The sequence below is a fragment of the Oryza glaberrima genome, chromosome 3, assembly GCF_000147395.1.
Source record: "Oryza glaberrima chromosome 3, OglaRS2, whole genome shotgun sequence".
Taxonomy (NCBI): Eukaryota; Viridiplantae; Streptophyta; class Magnoliopsida; order Poales; family Poaceae; genus Oryza; species Oryza glaberrima.
Genome location: NC_068328.1, coordinates 28,256,843 through 28,270,507, shown reverse-complemented (window position 1 = coordinate 28,270,507; position 13,665 = coordinate 28,256,843). Strand labels below are relative to the sequence as shown.

At 40.0% G+C, this 13,665-nt stretch overlaps 2 protein-coding genes across 2 annotated transcripts; both read right to left on the bottom strand.

Annotated features, from left to right (window-relative positions):
- Nucleotides 1–2,409: 2,409 nt before the first annotated feature.
- On the bottom strand, nucleotides 2,410–7,549 carry LOC127767078 (ubiquitin-conjugating enzyme E2 variant 1D-like). Its single transcript, XM_052292294.1, has 5 exons — nucleotides 7,193–7,549; nucleotides 3,435–3,574; nucleotides 3,217–3,342; nucleotides 3,005–3,131; nucleotides 2,410–2,682 (listed from the first exon to the last, which is right to left on the bottom strand). Exons 1-5 carry the CDS (start codon nucleotides 7,224–7,226, stop codon nucleotides 2,624–2,626), a joined length of 486 nt encoding a protein of 161 aa, XP_052148254.1. The 5' UTR covers nucleotides 7,227–7,549; the 3' UTR covers nucleotides 2,410–2,623.
- A 3,501-nt stretch (nucleotides 7,550–11,050) lies between these two features.
- Nucleotides 11,051–13,665, bottom strand: LOC127767077 (zinc finger protein VAR3, chloroplastic-like). The gene is made up of 6 exons (XM_052292292.1): nucleotides 13,289–13,665; nucleotides 12,912–13,029; nucleotides 12,304–12,611; nucleotides 12,097–12,228; nucleotides 11,910–12,008; nucleotides 11,051–11,730 (listed from the first exon to the last, which is right to left on the bottom strand). Exons 1-6 carry the CDS (start codon nucleotides 13,663–13,665, stop codon nucleotides 11,196–11,198), a joined length of 1,569 nt encoding a protein of 522 aa, XP_052148252.1. The 3' UTR covers nucleotides 11,051–11,195.

Here is a 13,665-nt window from a genome sequence, read left to right as displayed (position 1 = left end):
CATTTTCAATTAATCAAAGTGAGACAATCTTAGTCAACAGTGACAATTATTCAAGAACAGAGAGAGTAAACAGTGCTAGTGTTGTGCTCCCTCTGTTCTTTTATACTTCATATTTATTTTGCTCGCTATATGGTTAGTTTGAGGCACTTTTGATGAAAAATTTAATGCAATTTCCATATGACAAATTTAAATATCATCAGTACATACGTTGTCAAAATATTGATATATTAATTGCACGCATTCTAGAATGATGATAGGGTGAAAAAAGGAAAAGTTGAGGGGTGGAATAGTATGGGTTGAACCATGAAAGGTGGCGACTTTAGTGACGGTCTCGCGCAATCGCAAAGATGAAGTCTCAGTTTCTACCTTCTTGAGAAAGACGTACTAGTAGTCCCTCTGTTTCGAAATGTTTGACGCCGTTGACTTTTTAGCACATGTTTGACCATTCGTCTTATTCAAAAACTTTTGTGAAATATGTAAAATTATATGCCTACATAAAAATATATTTAACAATGAATCAAATGATAGAAAAAGAATTAATAATTACTTAAATTTTTTGAATAAGACGAACGGTCAAACATGTGCTAAAAAGTCAACGGTGTCAAACATTTCGAAACGGAGGGAGTATATGATAATGGAGACTGATCAATTATGTTTTTGGTAATGTCACTCTGAATTTGTTGTAGCTAGTACTCATTTTCAGTACTTACATCCAGGACCTGTCAGTGTTTACTTTTCAGCAAATGGTCCCTTTTCTTGGACATGATCTGCTAAGCACTGTAGTTTCTGTACGGTCAATTAAACTGGCCTGGGAGATGTTTATTGCACTGCTCTGGATATCTCTGATGCCACATCAGCCAGCTTGTGTTACTTCAGAATTCGGGATCAGAATTCTGCAAGAGTGAAACGAACATTACGGAGTATCTCTGACGCTGGGTGTTTGTCTCTTGTACAGCATGTTAGTCTGAATAGTCAGCTGTTTATTTATTCTTTTCTTGTGGTACATAAGTCTGAAACTCTGAACATTTTTTGAGAACTGAAACTCTGAACATTGAATTTCGTTTCCATCTTCTCTTTACTTTGGTAAAACAAATTTTCAGTCTGCTTTACGAGTCAATGGTAGAATCTTCTTTCATGGCTGCGATATTGATGAGGGTGTAATTCTGTAGTAGTCTGCACCCACAGGCCACAGTTTGCACTGCAAGTTTCATTGGTTTCAAAGAGCAATGAGTTGAAGTGTAGAACTCCACACTACTGAGAGTTACATAAAGTTCATAATCTTCTGGACTTTTTGGCTGTGTGCTTACGGGCAGAGACCGGAGATGTAACCCATTTCTATTATCTAAAAAAAACATAAAGTTCATAATAATTCCCTGCATTTCAAGTAACTCGTATGCAGAATCACACCGATCTCGGCTCAGCATTTTTGGTCTTCTGAAATTGGTTATTTGCATCACACGATGCAGAGAGGCCTGAAGTTTTACTTCCACAATCTGTCAATCTCCAAACAAATAGTAGGAAAAAAAAAAGAAAAAGAAGAAGAAGAAGAGTAGGACAAGCCATATCATTTTGATGCTGCCGTGTCGGCAGCCTGGGGTTTGGCCGGTGGTCGATGAGGAAAAAGATCGAGTCGACGATGATTCCAATCACATTGGATAGGACAGGAGGCGTTGTCATCAGCTTTGCGAAGTGCGAGTTGCAAGCAGAGAAGGCATGGCCATGGCCATGGCAGGGTAGGCACAGCCTCGCTTTCCTTGGCTTGCGCTGTAGGCTTGTGGGCACGCAGGAGCATGTTCCCTGTAAATGCTTTGCCTTTGCCTTTTGGTGTTCGTCTCTCTTTTTTTTTTTTCCCCTTTCTTGGACGGATGCTTTTATCATCCTGAAACGTCAAGGATCTCTCAACAGGAGGAGGGCACGGTCTCCTGCTTGTTTGCAAGAGGTGAGGTTCAGCATTTGGGTGACTTCATGAGGAGGTTTCTCTAATGAGTTTAGCTGAATTTCGTCTGGATTTGGTGTTGCGCAAGAAGTTTAAAATCGCCTCAAACAGCAGCCGTCCGGCCACAGCATTCGGAAGTTTATGGACCTCCAGCTTGCACGTATACTAGGTGTCTAGGTTACCGGGATAAGTTTGTCGGCAAAAAAGTTTTGAGTGTAATTCACTGAATTTCATAGAAAAAACCAAATTCCCAGTTTTGGAGCACCTATATTTTGGGTGCAGTGATAAAAAATAAAAAGAGAGGGGTATCTTGACATCAACAACCAGGTTAGCATTCTGAAGATACTGCTCTCCAACTAGCATGCATACCAGGTGTCTGAAGAAAATTACAGGTCTCCAGACAAACTAATAATTCAGACTGGAACAGACAAGCAGAAAGATGGTACGGATGCTTTCCTGAAACAATGGAGACATGGGTTGCAACTTGCAAGTTGCAATCTTACTGAACGAGGGGATGAACGGTTTACACAATGTGCAAATTAACGAAGTTGCCGACATTTTATTGAGACGACAGCACGGTTTGGATCCAATGTAGTTACTGCCAAATTACAGGAGATCATGGGTTCTCTCTTTTTTGCGCCTGATGCTACTCAATTTAATAATACTGTACATTGCAATTCGCATCTCTTACATGATGACACACCTAAGCGATAGCCCTTTCTGTTCTACTCTTTGATCTTCATTGCCTGCAGAAAGAAACAGCAACTAGGTTCAGAACCCAACATGCAACTTCAGTCTAGCAAGTAGCAACCTCATCGTTTCGCTTATGCTGATTATAAACTGTAACTGCTTATCAGTGCCCAAAAAATAATTTGTGAGCGAAACTTTTATATACGTGTCCTCAGCGATTTAAAAACAAATGCTAGAAATAAACTACGATAAAAAAAAGCACTAAAATTAACTCCGAAATTAAGTTTTAAAACTCAAAGTTTGGTTGCAGTTTATAAGCTTAAGGGAAAACGACGAGGCTGTAGATCAAATTCACTGAAGCAGAGATATGGAAATTACCATCATGGGGTTGATGGAGCCTACGATTCTGAGGAGCAGACATCTCCTTTTTTAAGCCGATCAGGATGTCTTGCATTGTATGTTCTCTTTGCCAGTTACCAAGCATGGGGAATAGACTTGGTTCAACCTAGAAAGTAGCTCCTTGTAAGTACTACGCCAATAAAATGATTCACCAACTACTTTAGCTTAAAGGAAAGCAAGTGGACAGGTACCATTCCAGTTTCTTGATTCACACATGACATATTGATTCGAGTCTGGAATCGAACAGTAGGTGGTCTGTCTGGATAGTCTGTATCACAGAACAACTTCAACTGATAGATTCGTCCCTCATGAACAGTCTGCAAGACAAATTGAATGTAAAAGATCATTCAGTTTGAGCATACAGAAGCAAATGCAGTTAATATCTACTAATGGGTGTTATACAACATACATTAGGAGGGCCAATGATAGTTCCTGTCCAGGAACGCATATATATGTCATCAGCATCATCCATTCCATAGCTCACTGTCCCATCACCAATGCCCTTCTCACCTCGCTCAAGCTCTTCAAGCAGTCTAAAGTTTCTGGGAACTGCAGAGATGTACTCAGCACAGTAAAGAATTCAATAAATGAATTACTAGATTTGTTCTGTATGCAGCTACTCATGAGGCTTGAAATCCCAAAAAAGAATAATATTTAATCTGTTTAGAGAACATAAAATTGGAGTGTAGTAACCGATCCGACAATGTTTTGCATCAACACAAGTCAAAACAGCTTTCCAGAATGAGCACACTCCATTCACGTATTTAAATTATATTTCGAAAGTTTCCTCATGAGCTGTAGCACCAGGCCATTGGCATGCTCATCTATTCATGTAATAAATAACAGAAGAACCGTGTTGTTTGAGGGGAACAAAGGCAAGTCATAACTAATGTACAGAAAACAATAGAGAAAATGTTATGCCACAAATCACAAGATTTACCTATTATTACTAGAAGGCTAACTAACATAATGTAGCAACTGCATAAGCACAAAGAAAAAAAATGGAGTTGCAAAGCATTCCTTATAAAAGATAATTCCAATAGCATATTTAGTAATATTTAAAATGCTTGTGTCAGCTTATTAATATGTAGCACATGGTTCATGCTGTTCAAACCCACATGGCATTCAGTGGCAGAGCCACATTAAGCTTGGGTGGTGCACAGGAACCCAACCACCCACCCCCCCCCCCACCCACCCCCCTAAATCCAAGATTTCTCACTTATAAACGCTAGAATGCACAGTTCCATCGAAATTTTCTAGGTTTTCGATGGTAGTGCACCACCTTGTTTCAATGGTAGCTCCGCCCTTGATGCCATTTTGCCCACTAAAATGGGATGGACCAAGTAGAAAAAATGTCTTCAATGTTTATTTTTTCAGAAAAAAGGCTTCCAAGTTCAGATAGAGATATGATAGAACTTATTGGCAGGACTAAAGCATTCAAATTAAATAACTTGTAGCCAAGAGATGAACAGAGGGGCCTATTATGCAGAAACCTGTTCAGCACAAGTTTCATGTCTTACATTGTTCATTGATGAGATAGAAACCTGTTATGCATGGAGTGACAAGAAAGAAAGTTTCTAAGGTCAGAACTCACAGGATCTGTATATAGTGAATTGATTTCAGTTACTATCAATTATGTATGGGGTCAAGAACAAGGGAATGTGTTCTGTAGTTCTGTTTTGCCATGGTCCATCTATAGGATGGCTACGATAAAAATGCATGTTTAGGGCATGCAAAGCTGACTTAGACTCCTGTTCGATTGAGGTGGATTATCATATTCTCATTTGGTTCAACTGCTTTTAGATGTTCGGGTGTTTGGCTAAATGTTTTTCTTTTAATTTAAGATGCAAACGGCAATATTATTGCATTCAGAAAAGATAGAACGATTGTGAAATACATAACAGTTGGATACCATGTTTTGTCTAACCTTAATTTGATTTGTAAAGAAAATGCAATGGTTCTAAGTTTACATTTCTGCAACAATTAAAAAGATAAGCACAGTGGGCCTTAGCCAGTCATTGCATTGTTGAGAATTCCATGCTTAATATTTCTTTTTTAACTCGAGAAGTACCAATTGGGAAGCAAAGCTGCACTATTGGGAAATAAGAAGGCCATCTTGTGTGAATAAATGAAGGGTCTTTCCTGCCATTATGAATTAACGAAAGAGCAAATTATTGACTCCGAAAGTAAACTCTGGTTTCCGCTCTAGATATAACAATATATTAACCTGGTGCATAGACCTAATAAGAATCATAAAAGTTGAGTCTCCCTTAACAAAATGCATATGCTACTAGGACAGTCTTTTTGGTCCTCATTAAATCCTAAAGTAGTTCCAGTATCATTTTAGGATAAAGGAATGTATCAGTTTATAGTCATCCAAAAAACTACAGTGCATGGATAGGGTAGATTCAATATCCATTTATTGAGATTATTATGTTCCACTCTAACCTTATTCCATTTCTGTCAAGTACTCCCTCCGGCTATTAATATATGACGTTTTTAATACATATTTTAGTGTTAAAAAACGTCATATATTAATGACTAGAGGGAGTACTTTCAAGCAAAATTTAGAAAAGAACACGATAAATGGTAAGATAAAATAATTACAAGGCCTCGGATAAAGCAAAAGATTTACGTTTTTTTTTTCAGAATTGGAACCATTTGTAAGAAGAGAAAAGAATGCCAATAAATTGAGTTGGATGTCTTAGGAGGACGAATCATCTTTTAGTGGAAAGAATACGCTGGAACAATTCTTATTAGTTGGAAGTAATATTCACTTTGTATTCGCTTAGAAGTCTCTTTTCTTAAGAGTATGAATGACTTCCTTTATTTTTGGTTATTTTGTGGCATGCTAGTCACAACACAGTGGATCACAAAAGTAAAATGCATCACCCTGGTTGTATTTTAATATCATTAGTATAGGGTCTTGATGTTAGCAAGTGAGTAAGCCCGCCTATGGAGTTTGGCGGGGGCTAAGGGGCCCTCATGGACCCCGGCTAGGGACTTCTATTTTAGTACTTTTTGGTTTTGTCACCGCCCTTGCAGTGGGTTGTTTTGTGGTGGTGCAAGTTCCTGTACTTTTTGCTCTTCTTTGGCGTGTTTGGATGCCTTACTTCTTCTACTAATGCAATGAGCGCATCTTGCGTATTCGAGGAAAAATTATCATTAGGGTGTGTTTAGTTCACGCCAAAATTAGAAATTTGGTTGAAATTGGAACGATGTGACGGAAAAGTTGGAAGTTTGTATGTGTAGGAAAATTTTGATGTGATGAAAAAGTTGGAAGTTTGAAGAAAAAATTTAGAACTAAACTCGGCCTTAGTTGCATATTGGAAAAAAAATGTGCCAATCTACAATTTGGGTTAAAAAAAAAAACATGTCTATGAACAAGTGGGGTAGCTGACAAGCCACAGCTGTGGCTGTAAAGTAGTAGTAAACCAAATTCAAACACATGATCAGACTTGAGTGACTTAATTGCGGATTTTTTTATTTTGCAATGACCAAATATAGGGATCCCCCCCCCCCCTCTCTCTCTCTCTCTCTCTCTCTCTCTCTCTCTCTCTCTCTCCCCCCTATGAAGTAGCAGTATTGTTCATCTTGTTATGCAAAAAATACCCAAACCAAGAAATGGTAGAAATGCCAAAAATACTGATATTAGGATCAAACTCAGGAACTAATGATAAGACAAACTTATTGATATGCAATAATTCGCGATTGAAGATAAACGTGAGCAACCAACAAATCCAGCTAGTACCCCTAAATCCATCGTTTCCATCCATATAAAATTGCTCCAATTCTTAGCTTCCACAAAAGAACAAACAATTGAACAAGAATTCACAGTGCTAAGAGTTCGGCGAATTGGGAACCGAGAGCTGAGACTACCCCCTCAGCATTCCCCTTTACAGAACAATCTAATCCCGAAGCAATCCTAACTCCTCACGAATCTAACAAATCCTAATTCCTCACGAATCTACATTTGCTCTCAGAGTTTCTTGAATCTTGCCTACGCGCACGTCCAGAGAAATTACGCCCTACCACACGAGAATCAGCCCCTAAAAATCCCATCAAGAACTCAACCAACTCTCGCGTTCTTGACCGGCCGCGAAGATCCCCCACCCAAATCCACCACCAAGAAAACCAAAATTTAGCAGGGATCCCTGGGCTACTCACCGACGACGACCCCGGCGGATCCCTCGGACCCCATCGCAAGCACCTCCTCCTCCGCCAGCTCCGACTCTTCACCTTGCGATTCCTTCCTTCCTTCCTTCCTTCCTCCCGAGCTCGTGTAGTGGTAGCAACCAGCCAACTACTGTACTGCTGCTGCGTCTGCTGCTGCTGCTAAAAACTGACCCCGCGGGACAAGGAATATCCCAATCCCCAGCGTGGAGTGGGGAGTCCTCTCCTCTCCTTGGGAGGATGGATTTGCAGCAACTGGAGAGCGGGGCCCGAGGAGGAGGGGAGGGGAGCACGTCGTGGGGAAGAAGGGCGAGGAGATTTTGGCGCAAACCGCAGCAATCAGGAGGGACTGGGACTGGAGAACGACGCGGCGGACCACCGGATTTGAGGTTTTTTTTTTTTTTCCTCCAACAATTGGATGATGAGCTGGTTGACTTGACAATTGCCAATTGGGCAACAGTATAGTCACTGTATAAATCCGCTGGTTAGTTTATTACTGTCTTCGTCCTGAAATATAATCAATTTTGCGTGGATGTGATATATCCCGCGACTGCGAATCTGGACATACTCTTTGTCCAGATTCATAGTACTAGAATATATCACATCCAACCAAAATCCCTTATATTTCGGGCAGAGGGAGTATCAGCCACGGCGTAAATTTAAGAGTAAATTTCGTAAAACCCCATATTATTATGATCCAAGTTATACAAAATTACATATTTTGGTATGTGACATATAACTTAGGTATTATGATCCTAAAGTTTCATAAAACCACATCGTTAACTAATTTGACAACAATCTTGTATCAAAATTTTAAAAGGCTATACTTACATGATGGAGAAAGAAATTATAAAATTAAATAAGATCGTAGAACTCAAAAGTATGTTAGATCAAAATCAAAATGAATAATAGTGTGATTTTGTGAAACTTTATAACCATAACACCTGGGGTTATGTGTCATGTTTTTTAGATAAAAAGCACGAAGGCCCAGCTTTTAGTAGAAAGCAGATAAGATTTTGCCAGTGACGGTAACTGGAGAGCGGGGCCCGAGGAGAGGAGGAGGAGAGGAGAGCACGTCATGGGGAAGAAGGGCGAGGGGATAGAGAGAGAAATTTTGGCGCAAACCGCAGCAATCAGGAGGAGGACTGGAGGACCACCCGATTTGAGCCCCTTTATTTTTCTCCAGTTGGATGATGAGTTGGTTAACTTGACAATTCCCAATCGATTTAGCTACATATTTATCGACAATGTAAATATGGTACAACCGTAGTATAACTACCATGTAACTTGCATATAACTACAATGTAATTTTGAATCGTTCGATTTGCTTTAAAATTTGTGCAAGGGTGATAGGAAAAAATTACAACCCACGCACATGTAAGGCGGATTCGGTACCATTACCTTCATTTTCACAGAATTAGCATTTCACTTAGGTCAAAAAGTTACATGCAAGTTATACTATAGTTACATGTAAGTTACACTGTAATTACATTATGATTGTACTATATTTACATCTGTCAAACTTTTTAGTTAAAATTTAATGATAAATGTATAGCTAATCCCTTGCCAATTGGGCAACAGTATAGTATCAGCCTCTCAGGTGAGTTTGGCCCTCACAGGTTTTGCAACTTCTCCCTCCAGAATACACAAAACAAAGCGATAGATTAGTGTAGTATTAATTAAATATTAGTTAAAAATTTAAAATGAATTAATACTATTTTTCTCATAAACTTTTTAAAAAATATATGTACCGTTTAACAGTTCGATAATATGTGTGTGAAAAACGAGGTAGTAGAAGTTGGTAAGATAGAGCAAAGAACACAACTAGTATAGTCCGCTAGTTAGCTACCAGCCATTAAATTTAAACTTTAAAAGTAAATTTTAAAGGTTTTTTTAGTTTTTTTAACATAGCTTATTTTTAAGTAGTATTAGTTTTTAAATCATTGATAACATAGATGTTTTACTTGGTTGTTTTGTTTATTTTTCTAAGGCTTATCAATCGTAACTGAAACAATCAGACTGTATGTTTGAACCTGCTCGGTATTGTAAAATATTTTGTAATGTGGGAATTTTTTTTCTATTTCTTCCGGAGATAAAGTTATGTAAACGAATTTCTATGGAATACATGCATAACGAGGTCTCGGTCTGTGAGATGAGCATTACTACCGAAAAATCATGATGGCACTAAGAAATATCTAGCTATGTGGTCGAATTTTTTTTTTAGCAATGTCTAGATCTTGGGGGTTTTTTTTTTCTGAACTTACCAAGTGGTTCAATTGAGCTATGGAAATTTTTTAGGCCAATTTGCCAAGGTCACATTGTTATAAAAGCTATAATTTAGGGATAATGCCCTCTAGTTACTCCTAGGTAATTCCTAGTTATCCAGTACTCCAGAATATAGTCAAAGGGGAAAAGGGGAAATGACATAAATGACTTTTAACAATACTTATGTTTCCGAGCAATCTTATACAGTAGAATATGGACGGTTAGACACCATTCGTAATATATATTGCACCAAAATCAAATCATGCCCATGGTCATTTTAATATGCCATAATCACTGCCCATAAAACAAACGTCGTAAGAGGAAGGGCTCTTGTATTTAAATTTATTGAGACAGGGGTAAGGCTTGAAGCCAGATCGACCATCACACACCTTGTAATAAGAGTCCTAGGCTTTTCTTTAAAAAAAAAAAGCTAAAATATGCAAGGTGAATCCAGATAATCTACAGTGCAAAAGCTTGATTCTGCAGCTCAATGGTTGGTAGCTCACACACACATACTCCCTCCGTCCCATAATGTTGCAACCTAGGATGGGATGAGACCCATACTAAGACTACGAATGAGCCTCATTCGTAGTCGGGCTCATTCGTAGTCTTAGTATGGGTCTCATCCCATCCTAGGTTGCAACACTATGGGACGGAGGGAGTAGCTGGCTAGCTACCACCGAATCGGAGCTAACCACTCGAGACATGCAACCAGAGTTGACAGTTGTTGGTGCTAATTGCTACTGCTACGAAAATATGTGATGTCTTTTTCCATTATTACCAACCATACATTGCCGTTGTGCGTCGCTGTCAGGTTGACAATGCAACCAAAGCGCCTAAATGCATGTTCCGGCAAAAATGGGTTAAAATTCCTAGGTCCATTTTGATGTCAAAAATGGGTTAAACATCTCCATTTCTTCCTCCTTATATTTACTTTTCAAAAGGCGTTTCGCGGCCTCCTTTGGAATAAAGGAATTTTGCGATATTTTTGCAAGAATTGAATAATGGGAATTTCAGAGGGAAGGAAGAAGGTTGGGGACCATGATCATGATAACTAGAAAATCAATGCACAAGAACCTCCTGAAACGTTAAGCATCATCTCCTTTTTTTTGGGCTCGAATCTCATACCAAACATGCAAGGACAGAAAAAGAAGACAATTCGATCCTTATAATACACTGATCTTTTCTTCTTCTTCTCCTTCTTCTTTTGGGGGTAGGGGAGAGGGGGAGGGGGCGATTCAATGATTTTATGAGCGTAGAAATTGCAGGTTATGTGTTGGTTCTGTCGGGTCTCCAGTTATTTGCAGGTTTGGTGATTGGTCATAATTGGGTGGATATGTTTGTTGAAATTCAATCACAACAAAATCGTGCAGGTGGAGTACTGGCACAAGAGAGAAATGCAACAAGAAACTACAAAACAAGCGTCTAGCTGGGTGATAAGAGGTTGGTCTCAAGCTCCTCGACAGTACAAGAACTGTTAAAACTCGAAACTCGTTACAGGTTAATCATGTACATATAAGAACTCGACGTTGTTTAGTACTAAAGTGGATGGAACCAGCCACTACACGAATACAAAAACTTGTAAAATCATAGTATATTATTTGCCAAGACAGATCATTGCAGAAGTACAATACTGAAGTTCTTTGCGAGACATGATTTTTTCTTACTGAATGCCTACACTGTAAATATTACAGATGAAATTGTGCAGATACCAGCGTTTACAGAAATCTGGCTATGCCTTTTTCATGTTAATATTACTAGTACCACCAGAAAACCATGATGAAATGTCGTCGTCGTTGTCACCAGATTCAATCTGCTCAATGCTTCTCGGAATACGAACGGGGCATGAAGGCCGATTACTTTCTTCTGATACTTTTGTTAGGAGCCCTTTGTTTCTCCTGGACATTTCGTCCTTCCATTTCTCCCTCTCAAGAGGATCTTGAGACATAGCAGTCCTACCCCCAATGATGGGAAAACTTTCAAGGAACTTGTAATCCTTCTTTATTGGGGGAATGTTGTTGTCACTGTGGTAGGCCCCTTCCTCCTCGGAGCTCCAGAAGTCTGAATCTTCGTCAGACAATGGAGCCTTATTTTGCAGAATTTGCCTCCTTGATTGGATGCCGTCTTGGATAAATGAAATAGCAGAATGCTTATTATTATCTAAGTCACGTTGTGATTCAATACTGTCTTGGTTGTTCAATGATTTTGGTCTTTTCCAACCACATTTCAAACAGAATGCATTCCTCTTGAAGTTCAAATAATTACACCTGTCATGAATCAATCGTATAGTTATCTTGGAAAATTTTTTATAGTAAGCAGAAGATAATCATGACACTGAAAGACCAGACAAAGCCACTAACATCATTTTGTCGCCAAGTTCTCATATTGATACTAACTATTAAGAGAATGCAAATATGCAGTGATATGTAACAAAAATGCCACTCACGAGACACACTCCCATTCCCCTGGATTGAGTTGACGATTTGTTGGTTTCTCATGGCACTGAAGGCATCTTGTATTCTTTGCAAAATTCAAAAAGTTGCACCTGAAAATATAAGATCAGTACAGGTGCAAAAAGAAGACTATTCCAACTCCGAGTCAATCTTATAAACTAGAGATTTGTGAAACCTCACCTTTTGCATATCCAATCACCCTTTTTGAGAGGAAGATGCTCTTGGTTCTCATGGAGCAGCTGATACCTCTCTTCAAATTCTCCATTGCAGCGTAAACATTTTATATTCTTTGCAAAGTTCAAGAAGTTGCATCTGACAATAACATATGACATTATAAAGCGTGGCATTATCACAAAATGTATATGTGATTAAAAGGCTCCAACATACTTGGGACAATTCCAATCACCCTGCTTCATAGGAATAGAAGATTGTCCTTTTGGCATACGGTGTGTGGGCTTTTCAGTGCTGGAACCAGGACCCATGGAATCGAACCCAACAATCTCATTAAGTAGGCTCTTAATGGATTCTTTAACGGTTTTGTTTAGACATGCTCTGTTCTCCACATTGCCAGTAACTGTGTCAAGCCCATAAGTCAAAAGGATGCGCATAACATCCACAGTTCTTCCAATTTCCTCCTTCCGAGCCTTTACATATGCCCTCTCGCATCCACCCCTTAAATTGCATTGGCTGCAGACCTGTCAGCATAAGCTGATGCTGGAGAAATGCTATATAACATATAGATTTATAAGCAGCATTAAAATACTAATTTTGTCATCAAACTATTGTAAGCATGCAGAAGTTTCTTCTCTCCATTTGTGATCCTAATTATAATGTTGCAATTTTTTTCATAACCCAATGGTTTGAAGATTTTATTCAGAAATACTGCTACTAGGCAATTTTCTATTCACAAACATTGGTAACTGACAATTTCAAAATAAAAGTAATAGAGAAAAATACAGTACATGAAAATAAATAATTGTGTATTTATTAGTTACCTCTCCTTCATCAAGGCCTACATGAGCACGTAATCGCTTCCCAGAATTAACAACCTTCTTGTCAATGCTGGGGCACCCATACCGGAGAGCAACCTGGATATCCCATCTTGATAGATGCCTGCAACAAAAGGGTTTCAGCTCTATATGCAAGGCACATGAATATCATACACCATTTAGACCACCTCGAGTGCATCAGGCTACCTGACCAAGAAAATGCAACTATATTGACGGGGCATTTCCACAAACACCTCGCGTGCGTGCAGCTAAACCATAGCCCTATCAATGACAATCGCATACTCAAGTGACACCGGCGCACCGCAACATCCAGAGCAAAGAAGCACACACATTGGCGACTCCTACGAGCTGAAGCATCTCACCTGATAAGCTCCGGCCGCTCTCGCCCAAACCGGAGGCAGGCGGTGCGGATAACGTTGGAATCCTTGGACGGCGAGACAGCCGCGCCGCCGGCGAACACGGAGGCGTCGAGGTGGCCCCTCTGAAGGAGGAGCTCCATCAGCGCCACCCACTCCGGCCACGGGTGCGCGATATCCACGGCCACCGGCGAGCGCGCGCGCTCGCCACCTTTTGGCTCCTCTCTTGTTTCCGGTGACGGTGGCTGTCGGCCGGGCTCACGGCCATCAAACTCTGAGCGAAGGAAGGCGAGCCTCGGGTCCGGCGGGGCCGGCGGGCGGAGGTGGGAGAACCGCCGGAGCGCCGCCGCGGCGGCGGCGGCGGGGCCGACGCGGTGGCGCAT

Excerpts from the sequence above, each read along its gene's own strand:
- LOC127767078 (XM_052292294.1), bottom strand. The coding sequence starts at position 7,226 with ATGGGGTCCGAGGGATCCGCCGGGGTCGTCGTCG. Across the intron at positions 3,575-7,192 it reads ATCCGCCGGGGTCGTCGTCG|TTCCCAGAAACTTTAGACTG; the intron begins GTGAGTAGCCCA and ends ACATCTCTGCAG. Across the intron at positions 2,683-3,004 it reads GCTCCATCAACCCCATGATG|GCAATGAAGATCAAAGAGTA; the intron begins GTAATTTCCATA and ends TTCTTTCTGCAG.
- LOC127767077 (XM_052292292.1), bottom strand. The coding sequence starts at position 13,665 with ATGCGCCACCGCGTCGGCCCCGCCGCCGCCGCCGCGGCGGCGCTCCGG. Across the intron at positions 12,009-12,096 it reads GGTGATTGGATATGCAAAAG|GTGCAACTTTTTGAATTTTG; the intron begins GTGAGGTTTCAC and ends TTATATTTTCAG. Across the intron at positions 11,731-11,909 it reads GGGGAATGGGAGTGTGTCTC|GTGTAATTATTTGAACTTCA; the intron begins GTGAGTGGCATT and ends GATTCATGACAG.